Genomic DNA, 18,724 nt, shown 5'->3' with positions numbered 1-18,724 from the left:
CCTTAAGCTGCTATTCGGTGCAAGAGGGGTGGGTCCATAGCTCATACTTGGCATGCAGAAGGTTACAGATTAAATAATGAATATTTTCAGGGAAGCCTTTAATGTTTAATAGACTATTGTATTTTAATATTCTGTTGGAAGCCGCCCAGAGTGGCTGGCGAAACCCAGCCTGATAGGTGGAGTATAAATAATAAATTGTTATGATGATGATGATGATGATGATGATTACTAAATGGTCATGGAGAAGGTGGTGGGGAAGTTTTCTGCTTGATCCCTGAAGACTGCTGTTAGTCAGAATAAGCAATACTGGGCCAGAGGGGAAAAAGGTCTGACCAGGCATAAGGCGATTTCCGAAGCGGCCTTTGACACCAGTGGCAACTTCATCCTCCCAGGTAGAATAGTAGCTTCGGGAGGGGGGGTGTTATTCATCAGGATTGCAGTACTGGGGCGGGGTGGGGTGGGGGGTTGGTGTCCTCTCCCAGTGTGCCATGGCCTCAATACTGACTGGCTTCTGAGATCCGTGAAATGCGTCCACACCTTTCACAAAAGGAAAGGCACTGTGCTGGGCACAGCCTGCCATTTCACATACTGCAGCTGCTGACACATATTTTGAACTTCTGGCATATTGTAATAGAGTTACGTTTTTCTTTAAGCAAACACATCCTTGGCTTATTTATAAGACAGGCTACGACAAAGTAAACGAACACAGCATGTGGTAGGTGGAGGAGTGATAAAATAGGGGTGCGGGGAAAGGACTCAGATCCTTGGTATGGGAGCTGACATGTTGTAAATATATATCTTCTTCTTCTTCTTCTAAGCTGCAAAACACTGGCAAGAATGTGTTGCTCCAGTGCTGATGCAGCAGTGCCAATAGCTGACACCAACCTGGTACAGGAAATAGGCATGGACAACACCCAGCGTTGCAAATGATTTCCCTTGCAGTAAACAGACTAGCATCCACTCCCATGTGCTTTTGCACAGTGCAGCGTAACACCACAGCTTGTAAACGAGCTTACATATGGATTAGGGTGCGGAGAACTTTCAAATTACCTAAGCATGTAAATGCATCAAGGCCTGGGTTAGTCCCCTCTACCCTGTGGATGGTATGATGCTTACTTGGTCACCAAGAAGCTCCTGAGAAAAATGGACGGCCCTGACCTGTACAGAGTCCAGCAGTCAGCGTGGGCAGGTGGCACTGACCCCTCCTACTCCTCCTCCACTGCCCCCTGCAGTGGTGAATGCTGCAAACAGTGATGGCCTGGGCACAGTGAGTCATGCAACCTCAAGACTCGATTATTGCAATGAACTCTATGTAGGCTATCCTTGGGTCATGGTCCAGGAGCTCCAGCTAGTGCAAAATGCTGTGGATAGGCTGCTGGTGAGGAAAGACTACTACTAACACTTAATTAGAGTGCAAAAGCTAACACTAGCTGCCCATATGTTACCGGGCCAAGTTCAAGGGCCCCATATTAAGTTACAAGGGTCTTAGCAACTTGGGTCTCGGACGCCTTAAGAAACACCTGGTTCCTTTAAAGCCCTATACTGCCTAGGAGCCTCGTACCTACGGGACCGCCTCTCCTGGTATGTCCCACAGAAGAACTTACGGTCTGCAAATAAAAATATCCTGAAGATCCCAGGCCTCAGAGAGGTTAGGCTGGCCTCAGCTAGAGCCAGGGCCTTCTCGGCCGCAGCTCCAATCTGGTGGAATGCTCTGTCACAAGAGACTAGGGCCCTGTGGGACCTGACATCTTTCCGCAGGACCTGTAAGACAGAGCTGTTCCACCAGGCCTTTGGTCAGGGCGCAGCCTGACCCCTTCCTCTGGCAGTCTGCACAGAATCTTGCTTAATGGTTGCCATCAATTTGATTTTAATTAATTTTTATAATGAAAGGTTTTTAGAATGTTGGATTAGTTTGATTGTTGTTAGCCGCCCTGAGCCCAGCTTTGGCTGGGGAGGGTGGGGTATAAATAAAATTTATTATTATCTATTATTATTATTATTATTATATCCCTGCCCAGTCACTGAGATCATCAGTGAAGGCTCTTGTTAGTGGTTCAGATGCATGGCTTGTGTCCACTAGAAAGCATGCATTCAGTATTATGGGCCTGATTCTGTGGAACTCCCTCCCAGCTGAGATCAGATGCTTGACACAGACCTTTCTATTCCAGCAGGCATTTGAAGGAAGTTGCATCTTTTTCTAATTTATTTCAATTTATTCTAGTCACTGTAAGGTTTTTTTTCCATTTTATATACACCACTTAGAAACTTCAGTGATTATGTAGTATATAAAAAGCTGAAATAAAATGATTATAAACAATCAGCTACCACATCTGACAGGCAGCTACCCAAAAAAGCAGCTAGAAGCTGCGCTCTGCACAGGTTTATCCCATGCCATAGCCCCAGCTGTGGAAAAGGCCAAGAAAATCCAGGAAGCCCTTGTTGTAATAAGAGATTTCCCCTCATGTGGTTCTCCTATGCTTGGAATGAATTATGACTCCTGGTTTCGGAGAGGCATGATTTGTAGCTCCTTGGATGGCTGGCCATCTGGGAAGGTATGTGTGCACAAACTACAGTAGCAAATGGAGCTTAAGAAAGCCAGAGCCAAGAAGAGAGAAACAGGAGAGAGGAGGAGAATAGATCGGTGGACTCTTGCTTGTGTGGCTCCGAATGTTTCCTGCGTGAGAATGCAACTTACGCTCTTTGTTACTTTCCATGTGTCCCTCCCCAGCCTGCACACTTCTAAGCAAGTTGATTTACACTTTACACTCCAGCTGCTATCCTCAAAAGGAAGCAAAAACCTAGAGAGGCCCCAAAACTTTCCATGACTCAGACAATATTATGTCATATCCTGTACAGCAGAAACAGTAAATACGAACACTCTGATCTTAACTATATTTTTTTTCTTGGAGGTAAGGCCCAATTGATATGTTACTGAAACACTGGGGGGAGCCACTTCCATATAGCTTCACCCTGTGCTTCTCTGGCAATGTCCTGGACTATGCGCAAACGAAGGTGGTGGAATCCTGATGGAACAGAATGGACTGTACCATTTCAGATTACAGGTGGGGGGAATGACATTTCTGAATGTTCTCTGAAATACCATTTTCTGAAGTTTAAAATAAATCACTTTTAAGCAGAAAGCAAGCACAGCTGAAGTTTTCTTCCTGGTACACTAGTTTTCCATCTGCAAGGAGTTTTGTTTTCACATAGTCTGAAGTGGTAATCTACTCTAACACCTCAGGACTCTTACCACCTCATTCTAAGGCATATATAGTGCACACCAACAGAGAAACAAGATGGCTGAACCAAACAATGTGCTTTCTTTTACCTGCAAGCACCACCTTTGGAGGTCTAGGAGATGCTCACATCAAAAGAAACTACGTTATGTGGCCCATCGATGCTAAAGTTGCATGGGAATCAGCCATGGGGAAATGGCTCTTCTACTGCTACATTAATGTATCAATTGGCCATGTCCCACTGAGTGGGTGGGACTGCAACTCAATAGAAGAGCACCTGACTCCAGCATCCCTAGTTAAAAGGATAAGGTAGCAGGTGATGCTTGCCTAAGACCCTAGGGAGAAGCTGCCAATCACAACAGACAATACTGGCCAGATGAGCAAATAAACTGACTTGCTGTAACTACGGCAGGTTCCTATTTCATAGTGATACTTGCTTTCACATATGTAGCTTGAATCACAGCCTATGGGGATGGGATGGTTGAACCAGAACGTCTCTAAATGAGAATATTGTACCTTTAAAACAGCCTGGCACATCCACCAATTGTAGTTTGATAAAATGATAAATTGTGCTAACGGATCTATGCAATTTAGCAGCAGCCATCTGGCTTACTATATATTCCTAGGCAGGGTGAGCAAATTGCCACCCATTCCCGGAAATCTACTACTATTACCTTAGCACCAAACTGGTTGCTAACCCATAATCGAACGTTATTTGTTTTCTAGCCCACCCTGTCTCAAAGTGTCAGGCAAATCTACTTACTTTGACTTGAAGATCTTCTGAACTTTCAGGTGACATATACAGGGAGAGCAGCACAGGCAAGACATTTGCTACTGCCACAGCACGGGCATGTTCCGGAGTGTGTCTCCCAATCTGTCCCAAAGACCAGGCAGCTGCTGCCTTAATATGATCTTCTGGCTCTTCTGACAAGCACACTGCCAGCTGTGGAACCCCCTGTGGTATTAATCAAAAGCACAAAACACTATGAATCCAGGCTGGATTTGGAGAACCTTGCAAAGATTGCTGGGGAGGGAGGGGTGGAATAAAAAGCTTCTCCCTTTCTCTGTATTTATGCATTCTCAACTCAAAGCACCTATGATGCCTCTGTCACTTGCACCGTCTGCAAGGATTACTCCTGAACGCTACATATTTAAGCATCAGAAGAATATTAAATCTGCAAATTTCTCTGAGATAAGGGCTGTTAGAGCTGACACGTTTATTGCTTTCCAAAAGGATTCAGAGAGCAGGTGCCACAGTTCAGGCAGAAAGCAGAAAGCAAAGCTGGCGCTTTTATCAGGCACTGAAATTCCAGGGTTTCAGGTTTCTTTCCCAGGTTTCCTGGAAAGCAACCAAGCACTGCCTCTGTGCTCATTTCGGTAAGACTTGCACGAGGCTGCCACACAAGCCTCACATAAATGAATGGATGGGGGACAGCCAGAATGCTTGGAGGGAGCAGGGTTGTTTCTTCCACCACTCCAAGCAGGATATTTAGGTCCTTTTTACTTGCTTTTCTTCATTTGCTCCACACAATGCCGTTAAACGCAACTAACAAGTCATTATTAATGTGAGCGTTGACCCTTACAGATGTATATTGGAACTTTCATCAGTCAGGATGGCTTTTAGTCCTGACAATTTCATAATTAGAACACTTTGGGGGTTTTTTTTAAAAAAGCATCAATACATTCTACTATCCACCAGGAACCATTTGATACATTTTTTTAAGGGAGAAGGAGACACAATAGCATCAATACCTATATTGCTCACAACGCAGTGAAATATTACATTTTCTTCCTCACTGTCAGGTTATCTAGCAACCCTCATCTCAGACACAAAAGCTTGCTTAGCAGTCTAGCCATTTCAAATAAAGCAATGCAGGAAGACCAAAACAGAAGAGCATTCACAAGGGTTCAAAACTGCACGTCATTTCATGATGGAACAGAGCATAAATGTGTTTCACTTTTTTGCAGCGTTTAATTCCCCACCACAACCACACACACTTTAAATGTACCACAGCAGGAGCAAAGCAGGTACATGTTTGTTTTATGAATTCTTATTTTGAAGAAATTTAAAGTGAGACATCAAATATTTATTCTAAGATGCCAATTGCCAATTTTGTTTCTACCATTTGGAAAAACAACTCGATTAGCATCTCATGAAAATGCAAGACTGTGCTAGCAAACCAATCCATAACCTTTCTTAAAACAAAAAACAAAACCCAAGGCCCTGCTATTCCATTGCATTCCAGGCACAATGAGTAAGAGCATAACTCTGGTTATGGAACACAAATTAATACCTTCAAGTGATTTTTTTTGCTTTAGAAACACAAACACCCTACCTTTAAGTGGACATAGTTATCATATTTCAATGACATTTTTAACAATGAATTTCTTTCTGATTTCTTTAATGCTCCCCAAATAACTCTGAATATCATTATCTCTATGGTACTTTTAAAAAGAATTATGGAAGTTATTAAATAAACAAAGGCACAATCCAGCAAAATGTAGACACTGATTTAACATGGACTCTCTCTCTCTCTCTCTCTCTCTCTCTCTCTCTCTCTCTCTCTCTCTCTCTAACACACATGGGGGGGGAGGGAGAAGGAGAGAGAGAATTAAATATGTGCATAATTCTCCCTTTGAAATCAACAGGATTTAAAAATGTTTAACTCTGGCAGAATTGTGCTAAAAATATTCTTTCTAAATTGGGATTAAACAAACACATTTTTTCTAAAGATTTTACACATAATCTTTTAAATACAACTTAGAATTTTTATGAATAGGTTATAAGTGGGATACAAAGTTCATTCTTTTGGAAGCAAGAGCCATTGAAACCAGCAAGGCTGGTATCTAATTGTGTTTAGATTACATAATGAAAGAAGAATTCCAGTTGAAGTGTGAAATGTTATTTTCATCCCTGTCCTACAGTTCATGAAAAACATCCAAGATGTTTGAATCAGTAGCTAGCCTATATTCAGTTGCTTTTCCCATTGGTTTACAGTGTCAAGAGGGTGCATGAGATTTATGTTTGTTTTGTCTGTTTGTTTGCATTGGGCTGCATCCTATGGCGGCTTTGCCTTAGCAGATAGGGCTTCCAATTGTACAATCTAGATTTTTGCCAACCTCACCTATCCAACATAATCGTCTGCAACATATCCCATACTGTTCTGGAGAGTGCCTGATTCTTCAGAAGCAGTTTTTCAGGTGGAACTTAAGTGGAAAGGGAGTGATAGGCAAAAATTGGGTGTTCCACCTTAACTGAAAGGAAGCATTTTCCAGCAAGGTAAAGCCACCATTGGATGCAAGCCATTCCTATCCCACCTTTCCTTCAAGGGACTCCAAACAGTGCACATGGGCTACCTAAGAGATAGTGACCAGCCCAAAGACACCCAGTGAGCTTCATGCCTATCAGGGGATCAAACATTTATGAAAAACAAACTTGCATTCTTTGTCTTCAGCACCTCACCAGTCTGATGAACACATTGTTGTGACACCTAGCCTGCACAGCCACACGCACATGCATCATCATCTCAGAATCTCATTATGATTATAGCAACCCGCAAGAACTAACCTTTGAAATGATCACTGCCATGGCCAGGTTCTCTGAATGAGCTGCCACATAGCCCAGCATCATGATACCAGGAAGTCTAACATTTCCTTTGCAGCAACCAACACAGTCAATGACAGCAGCAACTCCCCCTGCATTCACTATGAGTTGTGAAAGCTGGAAACAGATAAATCAGAAAGGATTTCAAGTAACTGTCAAACAGTGCAGTCAAGCAGTCTATGGCCAAGTGACTCCATCCCTATTGATGATGCACACCAAAAAATAATTTTTTTAAAAAATGAGCCATTCTATTCATATGGATATAATTGAGCTGAAGAAGCCCCTAGTGCTTAATCAGCCACATTATATGCTAAACAGATATGCTTACAGATGTATTCAAATTAGCAAAGTATAATACAATGCAGCCTTCCACTGAAAGGATGGAGAAACCGTGGTCCTCCAAATGTTACTGAACTATAACTCCTATCATCCTTGACTATTGGCCATAGGGCTGAATTCACACTATCAGGAGTGGAACAGGTTTATCATCCCTGTTCTACTGGCCCTAGCAACCAGGGCAAACCCATTTTGCTTCACAGAAATCTTAGGGTGCAGCTGAAGACAAGGAGCTTACTAGTAAGCATTAGGATGTATAGATTTGTAAGTGATCAGCTAGATTTGATTATTCTCGTGGATTCAAATGTTTTGGTCCACAAGGACTTTCCTATTTGCTTCAGTGGAAGAGCAGTGCTCCACACACAAAAGGGGTGTATATGTAAATACATCGTTACATATGCAACACATAAGGAGTTATGGCGTAGGGTGTAAACCACTGTCACCCACAGGCGTATAGATTCCCCTTCTGTTCAAGATATGTGCATAAGCGATGACCTATATGAATATTGGTTCATCTAGGTCCGTGCTGTCTACAGTGACTGGCAGCACTTCTCCAGGGTTTTGGACAGGAATCTTCCCCAGCCCTATCTGGACATGTCAGGAGTTGAACCTGGGATATTTTACATGCAAAGCATATGCTCTACTACTGAGCTATGGAAGTGCTTGGTATACTTCCTAATAAAGAGTAAGACAAGCCTAAATTTATTTCAGGGGGATTAAGCACATTCAAACATTTACGACTATGCCTATACACTAAATGCAGGCCTGTTCACATTCCTGGGTGTCTACATGTGCACTGTGCAGTGTAAAATGTAAACTTTGAAAGCTTTCAGCTCTTATCAAGCAAAGTTTGAAAATTATATTGTTTGTGGAATTAAAGCAGAGCTATGGAAAAAGCTTGTGCGGGAATAGGATCCCAAGGATCCTATTCTTTCTCCCACTGACCTGCTCTTTAGTGTCATCTCTTTCTTGCCACAACTTCTTTCCAAATAACTCTATTTTTTTTTCAAAAAGACATGGCCAATTGGGGATGGGAAGGATTAAGTCAAATTTATCATGGACAAATGAATGAAAAGCTGAACATTCTGAGCACAGAATGAATGCTCTTGGTTCAGCATTCAGAGCCTTGCTTCCTTTTTAAGGGTGAACATTCCTAAGAACCCTGGTAAGCGAAGGTATGTTGAGTCACCACTGGAGTCCTAAGAAAACTGGATGAAGATTATTTAAGCTCAATACGAAACTCATTTAGCATTTTTAGTTTTTTTATTTTCATCCCTACCTGAAAGGTTCAGTGTTAATCCCAAGAGAGAACTCACTCAATAGTAATCTTGACCTTTAAATTAGCCTAAATAGGATCTTGCCCCCACCCCAAATACTTCCAGAAAATATTCATTCTCTGGCTTTGGCATGTATCCAAGGGGAGGTATTTGGAAAGAGGCCATCAAGAATATGCTTTCATCACACAGACAGAATTGCCAGCTTTAATTTATCACATTGCCACCCTGCCTTTTCTCTAAGGAGCTCAACTTGACATCCACAGAGTTTCTCAATTCTCTATTTACAACAATCCTACCAGGTAGGTTAGGCAGTGAGGCCAAAAGTCACATATGTGAATTTTACAGCCACCTGGGAGCTTGAACCCAGCTCTCCAAGCATGCATTCTCCCTGTAACTTAAAGTATAACAAAACTAGGAGAGGAAACTATAGACATAGCTGTCTGGAACTGTTTAATCCAAGACCTTATAGGTTAAAATCAGCACCCTGAAGTGTGCTTGCAAAGAAATTAAAAGCCATCGGAGCTTTTGGATCAGTGATGCAAAGTGTCCCCAGCAACTGTGTTCTCTTTTTTCAAAACAGTCCCTAAAAGCAGAACACTGTAGCCGTTAGTGAACATGTTTCACCACTGAGAAATGATATTCATCATGAGTGTAGCCAGGATTTATTTTAGAAGGGGCCTGGCTTTATGGGGGGTGGGGCAGAATTGAGTTACCTGCAACAGATTTGCTCAGTTAAGTATTTTTAATTACTTACTTGATTTGGTGGGGGTGGGGAGGCAGCTACACCCATGATATTCATGGAAGCATAGCCTGCACAAATTTACTTAAAAGTTCCACTGAAATCCATGGACTTGTACACACATCACTGTGCAGGACTGCAGCCTTAATGGATTTTTAAAATATGCTTTTCCAAGAGTCTGCTTATGCCACTACTTCTCAAGACTATACTCTTATCACAGTGAAGAAACCTTCAAACAGACTTTTTTTTTAAAAAAAACAACCTATCTCTACATATGTCTATCTAAAATGAGAGCCTTATCAGAGACCCTTTTCTGGGGTACCCTGCCCATCCAATGTTTTGTGGATGGCTACTGGGAAAAGGGCCTTTTCATTGGAGGTGCTCCAATTGCAGAATGCTGTCCCCGGGGAGGCTCATCTACAGAAGGTTGCCAGGTTTGTAGGGGTTCTGAGCAGTGGTCCCCGGAGTGGTCCCTACAGTACTGCTGCACCCACAAACTTACCCAATGGCAGCAGTGGCATAGAAAGCAGCAGAGTGTGTGAGCAACAGAGAAACATCAGGTGAGGAATCTGCAGCCACCACCAACTTAATTTCCCCAGAAATTTCCCCAGAATGTCTCTGGGCCCCAGCTCAGAAGCTGGAGGGATTCTGGGGATATTAATATGGTGGCTACAGCTTCCTCACCTCATGGTTCTTTTGCAGAGTGCTGTGCTGATTTTTTTTATATAAGGAAGCTGATGTCTGCAGCAGTGGACCTGGCATTTGCCTCACCATGGTGGGAGCTGACACTAGACCTATTTGCCTGACACCTATACTGATGGCATTTGGGCACCAGGCAAAGACTTTTATTTTATTTTATTTTACTTCAGTTTGGTCTGTTTTATATTGGCGGGGCTTATGGGTTTCATACCGCTCCTGTTGATTTTACTGTTTTAGTATATTCCAGAATATTTTAAAAGTTGTACATTTTAAATTTATTTTGCTGTATTTCTAAATTTTGTAACTGCCTTTTATGGCAGGGCGGGTTATAAATCCCTCAGATAAATAAATAAAGCCATTTTCCCCCTATTTCGAGGCCTATTTACTCGAGCAACTCAGTTGAAGACAAATAAATCTGCTTTCCAATATTTAATAGCTGCCTCTCTGGCTAGCATTTAAAGTCATACAAGGGCTGTGCACTGCTTTAATTTTTAACAAGACCAGCCAGCCTGACAAATGAAAGCTAAACAGTGAAACTAATACTGTGCGTTGTTTCAATTTGGCTTCATCATTTGATGCCAATTTTGTTCGCTGAATCGCTTTGGAAAACTAACTGTGTATATGTAGTACGCTGTCCTTTGAAGAACAAGTATCAACAGGACTCTCTCAAGATCAAATCCTACATCCGAGAAAAGGCCTGGTGAGAAATAAATCCTCGGCGCTGGAGCGCAATACCAGATTCATCTACAGAGGCTGCTCCAGCCTGCAACCCAACCAGCCCCTCCCCCTCCCAATCCTCTGCTTCAAATGCATGAGCTTTGAGAAGCAGAGCGAGGACTCCTGTGGAGATTGTGCTCCTGTGGCACAAAGGAAGTTTTGACTACAGCAAGGATTCCCCAAATCCTTCCTCCTCCCCCCACCCCCAGCAGCACCAGAGCTACGGAAAGCAGCACCTCTCACATTATCCCCGTGGCATCTGGGGGGTTTTCCCTAAAGCCCCAGAGCACCTGAAATAATGAGAATATCGGATTTCGACGTGGGGTTTTGTGGCTTAAATTAATAAAAAGCTCTCAATAATGAGACCCTAGTGTGCTCTAAATGTTCACGAACCACAAGAGGGGGGAGCTCCCCCTCACACACACTCTTGTTTCTTTACAACCTTCTCAGCCTAGTTGATAATATTTCAACACTGGGGGTTTTTTAAAGTCAAGTTTTGGAGGACTGAGGTTCCGCAACGTTTGCAGAAGAAATGTAAGGAGTAACGTCCCAAACCTGACATGTGGAGCCCCACATTTGTTTCAGAGGGAATCTGTGCGAGACAATTATGCAGTATGTGGTTCACTGTATTTAGTTCAGTGGAGGCAGATGGATCTCACTCTGTTATCAGTTTATTTTTACTTTAATCCATAGTCCATGCACTGAGCTTAACTCAGATCTGCTCAATAACATGATGTAGAATTCAGAGATTTTCACATCAGTATACAATAAGCATTTTAAAGGTAATGTAAGTATTAGTATCTTGCTAGGGCAGCACATTTAAAAATGGATTTCACACTGACTGGACATCCTGAAGGGGCCACGTCGCAAAAACTGAGGGGCCACACTTCAATGCACCCTGAAACATGCATAAATCTATTGATTTGAGAGATCTTAACAGCACTTATCTGTGTGTTGAATGGTAGTTTAAGAAAAAACGCACTTCATAATTGCCTTCCCTACACTCTCCTTTGTGTCCTAAACGTTAAGAATACTCTCCATAATGAAACCCACAAGCAAGGAAAGCCTATTTTGCCCATTTCCCTATTTGTATTCCAAACACATTCAATAACAGCAACAAACATTTCCTCTCTTTTTTTTTCCACCAATGGAAATTCCACAGAGCTTTTCTCTTTGCCTAATGACAGAATAATACTGGGAATTTTCAACATTTATTTAAAGTATACACACTAATAACATGACCTTGTATTTGCATTCTCAAGGTTTTACCTCAGGCGTATGCCTTGCTATCTCTCTAATTAGAGTTGCAGCATTTTTCTTGACATATTCATCCGAGTCCTTCAGGCATGTGAGTACAACAGGGAAAATTTCTGCTTCAACCACCATTTCTGCCAGATCCACAGAATGCTTTGCTATCTGGCTGAGAGCTGAGAGCACCTGACGCTGGTAAATAGGAAGGATTGTTTTATAAATGGCTTATTGGGCAAACACTTTACAGACGCAGACACACACACATATAGAACAATAAAAAAGAAAGAAAACTTCCTCTCATGCTGTGAAAGAATGAAACCACCCACAACTTTTACAAAACTCACAGTCCTCCTAGTGTAACAGCAACAAACAAAGAAAACATAATTATCAAGAAAAACACATTTACTTAAAGAAAGTCTCATTAAGTTCAGAGGGGCTAGTTTTGAGTAAATAAAATATGGAATCAGAGTGGAAGAAAATGCACTCATGCTACAAGAAATTCAAAACAGAAGACATGCAGTTTATTGGTCTCAAGCATTACACATGAAGTAACTGCTTTTTTCTTTTAAGTTACAAAGTACAGACCCCACAATTTTTCATCAGCTGTTATAATTTAAATTTTAATATCTGAAATAACAACTTTAAAAAAAACTATTTTAATTAAACATGCATGTGGAAAATGCCATTTGCTGTTAATTGGCATAAAACACCATATTATTAAAAAGACAAAGGAAGTTGAGGTCCTTTAAATAACTATCCAGTTTATTGTGTCATGATTTTCTGTAGAAAATAGCTATGAAATTAAACAGTAAAAAAGAAAATTATGAGTTTCTCAGCTGATTTAGTAGGAACCAAGTACCACTAAAAAAAATGAAACTATGACCAAATGCATGTGCTTAAGAATGCAGAATTACCATTTTAAGAACACCATTATAACACTTCACACTATATATTAGACCTTTTGAATCAATGTTAGGAAGGTTTCAAATATAAAGAAAATACCACTATACCTTGGACTAGCCCTTGAGATAATTGTCACAGATATCTGAATATGTACTGCTGATTAGAAACCAAATAATCTCAACATTTAAAGGTGAGTGGGTTCACTCCTTTCCCACCAGTTATTTCCACTATGTATACAGAAGTCACATGAAAAGCAGCCGGATCTCTATGTATTGTTACCAATAGTCAAGTTAGCAATGTGTCTTTTGGGATAAGAGTCCTTTAGAATCCAACATTTAGATTAATACGTTTTTTTCTCAACACGCCATCACAGCTGAAAATGGGTTCCATGTCATGAGAAGGGGGGAAATAGTTTGAAAAGTACCTTTAGTTTGGCATCGGGGTTGAGGATCATCTGAGCCAAGTGAGCAATTGCCCCCGCGTCCACAACCGTCTGTGCTAACTCCGGAGAATGCTTTGAAACATCACTGAGCGCGGAAGCTGCAATCCTTCTCAAAGCAATCTCTGGCTCCTGGATACAGAGGACTAAGAGAGGAATGGCTCCAGCATCCACCACAGCCTGTGACAGTTCTGTTGGTCCAATGAAAGTAATTAAGCGAGTATGGGTGACTGACCCTTGTGCAAGCCATTTTTCACCCTGACAGATACAGCAGGAGGGGGAGAGGGGAGGGTGTACTTCAGTGCCTTGACATCTGCATTTCAAATCAGCCCTCCTAGTTTCATAAACCATGTGGACCAATCCTTGGCTGAAAAGAATACAGGTCAATAGATGGACCTCCATTTACATGTACACATTTGAGGTAGATTAGGCTGAAATGGCTTCGTTACCGTGTGTGTGTGTGTGGTGTGTGTGTGTGTGTGTGTGTGTGTTTAAAAAGAGTAAGCAGATGTCAGCTGTTTAAGCCCTGACTGTTGGGGCACTGATCAATAGGCAAGCAGTTTCTGCACAGCTAACAATAAAGAAAAGCCAAAATGCCAAAACGTGTCCCCCTCTCCCACAAAGCTAATTTAGATGGCATTAATCCCCATTCGTGTACGAAGCAAAAAAATAACATGCCTAAATAAATGCACTCAATTTTTAAAAAGAAGAAGAAATCTATATATAATAGTATACTCCACTGCAAAATCTGGCTTGCTAATTTTGGACATCAAAATGCTCTTTCTTTCTTTCTTTCTTTCTTTCTTTCTTTCAACAGCGCATTCCTCATCAGTAAACTACCAATAACCGTCTTTCCCTACATTAAATCACTGCAACAGACAGTTGCATTAAGCTGCCATGGCCAGTTGCTTGCATCTTAACCCAAGAACCCACAATTAACTGATATAGTCAGCGTACTGTTATAGCAGAAATTCATTACCCTCCCTCCACATATTTGTCATTAGCTTCAGTACTGAAGTAGAAAATTGCGGGATAGCAAATGCATGGAATAGAACAAGGGCTATTTTTGGAGATGATGAAAAATGAACACAAACCCCATTAATTTCAAATGGGCTATTATAGGTTCTTAAATAAGGTTTTGTTAGGTCCTCTCCTTGTTATGCACATACTCTCTTATCTTTAACATTTAACCTGCCTTACACTGCCATGGCAACAAATAGCTGTTGTAATTCAAGGATTCAACTTTGATTTTGCATTTACAGTCCATCAATCAAAGCCTTCAGTGGAACTTTCCCAATCACCGTGTTATAACCACAAACTTGGATTCTCCACTGATGTGCTTGCTCATGGCATAATTTATATATTTTATTATTATATAGATAGTTACTAAAGAGCACCATTCAGCCACAATGCTCCAGTCCTCCACATGAGAAACAGGGTTTGATACAGCTAAATCTAAATAAATTGGTGAATTTTATAATTTAAAGGTTTGATAATCTGCAGTCCTGAAAGTTTTTAAATTTACTCTTGGATGTTCTTATTTGGTTTTGTATTATTAATATAGTAACAGCCATTGGCTACAATCATTAAAAATCTGACTGATGGTATTGAATTTTGCACCTATAATGGCACAAAAACAGCATTCTTAATTTGCTGTTAAATTTAGTTGACCATTGATACTGCTCTTATGGGCTGAAGTACGAAAGTCTACTGCACTATATTCAGGATCGTACTTAAGATCAAATACATAGGTCAATATGAAGCCTGCATTTTATTTACAACATACTTGACTATTTTGCATTTGTCATAAAACTCAAAATATTTTTCTATTGCCTAATATTGCAATAGATGCATATTGGTCTGTTTGCTTTTATAGCATAACTTACTGAAAAATGCAACATTCTGAACAACCTATCATAGTCTAGTCCTAAGACTTAACAGTGAAATTTCATCCCAATGGACTGGATGCTGGTAAGGAAAGTTCATAAATAAAACAAAACATTCTACTGAAATATTTTCCCCACTTCTTAGAAACTACGTTTTACATTGAACAAGGAGAAGTAGGTTTGGAACTTAAATATGATACCTATACAACAACGAAACTGAACAATCCAAACAAAAATCTAAAAAGGATCTTAAGCTAATAGGCCAGCACATTTAATTAATAGGCCTTTGCTTGAATTGTTGCTCTTTTAGTATGTTGCTGTTAAATACTATAGGGTTATCTGAAGAGATATCTGACTTGTGACTTCCCTCTTTTCCCCGTGTGTCAAGCCAACTTGTAGATAAAACATAATGAATATGATCTCATCTTCATACCAAATATTGAAAATATTTTCATTTACATTTTCAGATTTGAAGAGCTCTGTCATAAGTTAAGGTACATGCATGTTTATGTATAAAAGCTTATTTTCCCTTTCTCAGAAAATGAATACTATATAGAGTTTGCATTGTTTATCACACTCCAGAAACAACACTATTTCACTCCAACACCCACAACCTAAATGAAGAAGGGGATGGTGGTGGAGGGATTTTTTAAAAAAGAATTAGGCTATGGGAATTAATTCTAGTTCAGGGGAAAGGCACAGAAGGGTTCTGAACAAAGAATGTTAAGTTTAAATAAAGGGAGCAGATGGAAGACCTATGTGAGGTGATACAAGGGAAATATATATATTATAAATCAGATTGTATCATTCTCTGTAAGAGTCAACTTAGGAGGTCAAATGCCTGTCAGAAAGCGAAATGGGGTCATGCAAGAGTAAGCCAGCAATTTTTTATATATTAAAAAAACCCTGGCGTTGTAGAAGTATATAAACGTGTAAGTTAAAATTTAAAACAAACATTGTCTGATTAGGATCTACAAGCTTCCAGGGTGTACATAATGTTTATGTGTCAGTGAAGGAAAAACATGTTATCTGGAGGTGGAGGGAGGGAGACAAGAAACATGCATGTTCAAGCTCTTAAGAATTTATAGTAAAAAATCTTGGAGGAGTGGATTAGGCTTGGTATGATGGGAGCTGGGAGGTTAAAAATCTCCCCTCCTTGAAACATACAGGAATTTTCTCTAGAACTCCACCCACTGCTATGTAATGCTTAGGTCTGGAGCTTGCAGTGAAACCTGAAAACCTGATCCCTCCAATGCTATGGCACAATAGGGAAGACCTCAATGTGGTGGAAAGCGGGGCAATGTACAGTATCCTATTCTCCTGTTCCCCTCCTGAAAATCTCCCTGCTCCCCCACAGCTAAGAATGAGACCACTGCTCCAGGCTAGCCAAGGAGGCGCACCAGGAATACACGGCAACATTTTGTTGCAGGTTCCTCTGGTTTTATTGCATCACCAAAACTGTGGCTATCTTGGATTTCCATCTTGAATGCTAAAATCAACATTAGTTCAGAAGATTGGGAAGTACACACTAAGATGGTCAAGATACATCTGGAAACCCCTTAACACCATTGTAAATGTCTTCCTTTAAACTCCAAGGTATGCTTTACTACCCACTAGGATTCCAGTACCACTGTTTGTACTGATCAGACTTCAGTTCGCTTTCTAATTCTTACCTGCAACCATCTGCATATTGATTGTCCACTGTTAATTGGAGCACTTCAGAAAAGTGGTTTGTGGTTTGGCTCAGCCCCACAAGGTCTGATGTCATTCAGAATCAAAGACTGTGATCCGTATGAGAGAGGATTTCCTGATCGGCTGTGTGGTCCATTTTGTTTGCTATGTATTACTGTTTCCATGGACACAGGTTCTCTGCGTGTCTGAATCTACAATTGCTTCATGAGAGGAGAAGAGGCATAGCTCTCTAGAAGCATGCTCTGGTAATTTACGAACTCTTTGTAACAAGTATTTTCCCCTGTCTTCTAGTCTTCACCGTCTAAACTAGGATAGTGTACATGTTAGAAATCTATTCAACATTTCCTTTATTTTCCTATATGTCTGGTTTTTCCTAAATAAATCTTGCTCTCTTTTTTCTTTTTCGTAAGCCATTATTTTCCCTCCAGTTTATTCAGGAGCATTGTCATGCAAGCTTTCTGTGATTTGGAAAACAAATTATTCTGATAATTTAGTGGAAGATTTGAAAAATATGGCCAAGGATGTAAGTATAATTCTACGCTTTTTAAAAAAAAATCACTTGGTTGTTTCTGGTTTCTAAACATACTTAAAGGGAAGTTGGCAGAGAGGAAACAGGGAGCACAGGTCTTATATATATATGGATATTTGCTAGCTATTAGCATATTGTTCTACAGCTAGTTCTAGGCTTGGGAGGCCGATCCTTGGGACACCTTTCTGGGTAGGCCCACCTCCTCTTTGCTTCCAGCCCCACTGCCAATTGACATGCCCTCTCCCTCTAAGCCCAATCCACACAACCACTCCAGAGGGAAAGAACAGGATAGGGGATGTTGCTGCTTCACCTCCTCAGTCTTGTCTCTGCATGCTTGAAGAGGGCAGGTGAACAGGCAATGAGAGCAAGCAGGAGGAACAGCAGCTCCCCAGGGCTCAGGGATCTGTATTGGGCCTCTGCATGGGTTATGGGCCTTTGCAAGCCCCCCAAATCACACAGGTGCTCTCATCATTCAAATGTCAGGTGATTGACAGGTGGCTGGCCCTTGTCCTGTAGGGGGATGGTAGTGGGGAAGATAAGAATCTGGACCACAAACCAGATTCTCTACCTCTGCTCTACCTCACAAATATTATTTGTGAGTTGGCAGTTTGTAAATATTCTTGCAAATACATAAATAAATATGGCCTAGAAACTCTATAACAAAGCAGTTGTGATTATGGGCAGATCCACACCATACATTTAAAGCACTGGACTCCTCTCCAAAGAGTCCTGGAAACTGTAATTACGCCCCGCCCACAGAGCTATAATCACTAGATACTAGTGGGAGATTTAGGAAGTAGTGCTTGTGGTTTCATTACTGCCTCCCTTAATTCTTCCCTCACTCCCGATTTATATGGCACTTTTTTGAGTGTTCAAATAATTTTGCCTGCATTAACTCTGTGTTCCTGCCAACAATTCTGCAAGGTGGGTCAGCATTAATATCCCCATATTCGATTTTAAGGCAAAATTTGAACTCTCTTATCCATTATGCTACAATAGCTCTTATCTGCTAATATCGCATCTGAGACATGCTATCCCAGAAAGCTTCAATGGATGTTGCTTGGCCTGCTACCTGCTTATTTGGCAGTAAAGGAGCTGCTACCACGCTGCTTTCTGTGTCCCCTCTGACAGTTGTCACCATGTTAGCACACACAAAAACATTCTCAAACGTTAGGAATGCTGTTACCTGCATTGTGCCTCGCGATATAGCCGAGGGCCCAGGACGCAGCTTCCTTTACTCCAGGGTCAAAATCCTCCAAGCAGATGACCAGCGTGTCTAGTGCTCCACAGTCCACTATCGCCTGGGCTAGCTGGGGAGAATGTTTTCCAACTGCTCGCAATACAAACGCAGCTGCTTTCTTGTAGAAGCGCTGCAGAAGCATCAGGGAGAGGAGAATACACTGCCATTATCTGAGG

General features: G+C 41.2%; 1 protein-coding gene across 3 annotated transcripts in view; it reads right to left on the bottom strand.

The window, feature by feature from the left end:
* SPAG6 (sperm associated antigen 6) overlaps window positions 1–18,724 on the bottom strand; it is a 50,259-nt gene that overhangs the window by 10,831 nt on the left and 20,704 nt on the right. For 2 of the 3 annotated variants that reach the window (XM_083406605.1, XM_083406607.1), the window contains 5 exons: window positions 18,495–18,678; window positions 13,187–13,392; window positions 11,878–12,051; window positions 6,805–6,957; window positions 4,000–4,191 (listed from right to left, as the gene is read on the bottom strand). In XM_083406605.1, coding sequence (XP_083262731.1) covers window positions 4,000–4,191; window positions 6,805–6,957; window positions 11,878–12,051; window positions 13,187–13,392; window positions 18,495–18,678 — 909 coding nt within the window. The remainder of the gene's footprint in view (window positions 1–3,999; window positions 4,192–6,804; window positions 6,958–11,877; window positions 12,052–13,186; window positions 13,393–18,494; window positions 18,679–18,724) is intronic. The other variant, XM_083406606.1, reaches the window with a different exon arrangement.

This window comes from Podarcis tiliguerta (genome assembly GCF_965153285.1).
Source record: "Podarcis tiliguerta genome assembly, chromosome: 12".
Taxonomy (NCBI): Eukaryota; Metazoa; Chordata; class Lepidosauria; order Squamata; family Lacertidae; genus Podarcis; species Podarcis tiliguerta.
This window is presented reverse-complemented; position numbering and strand designations above follow the sequence as displayed.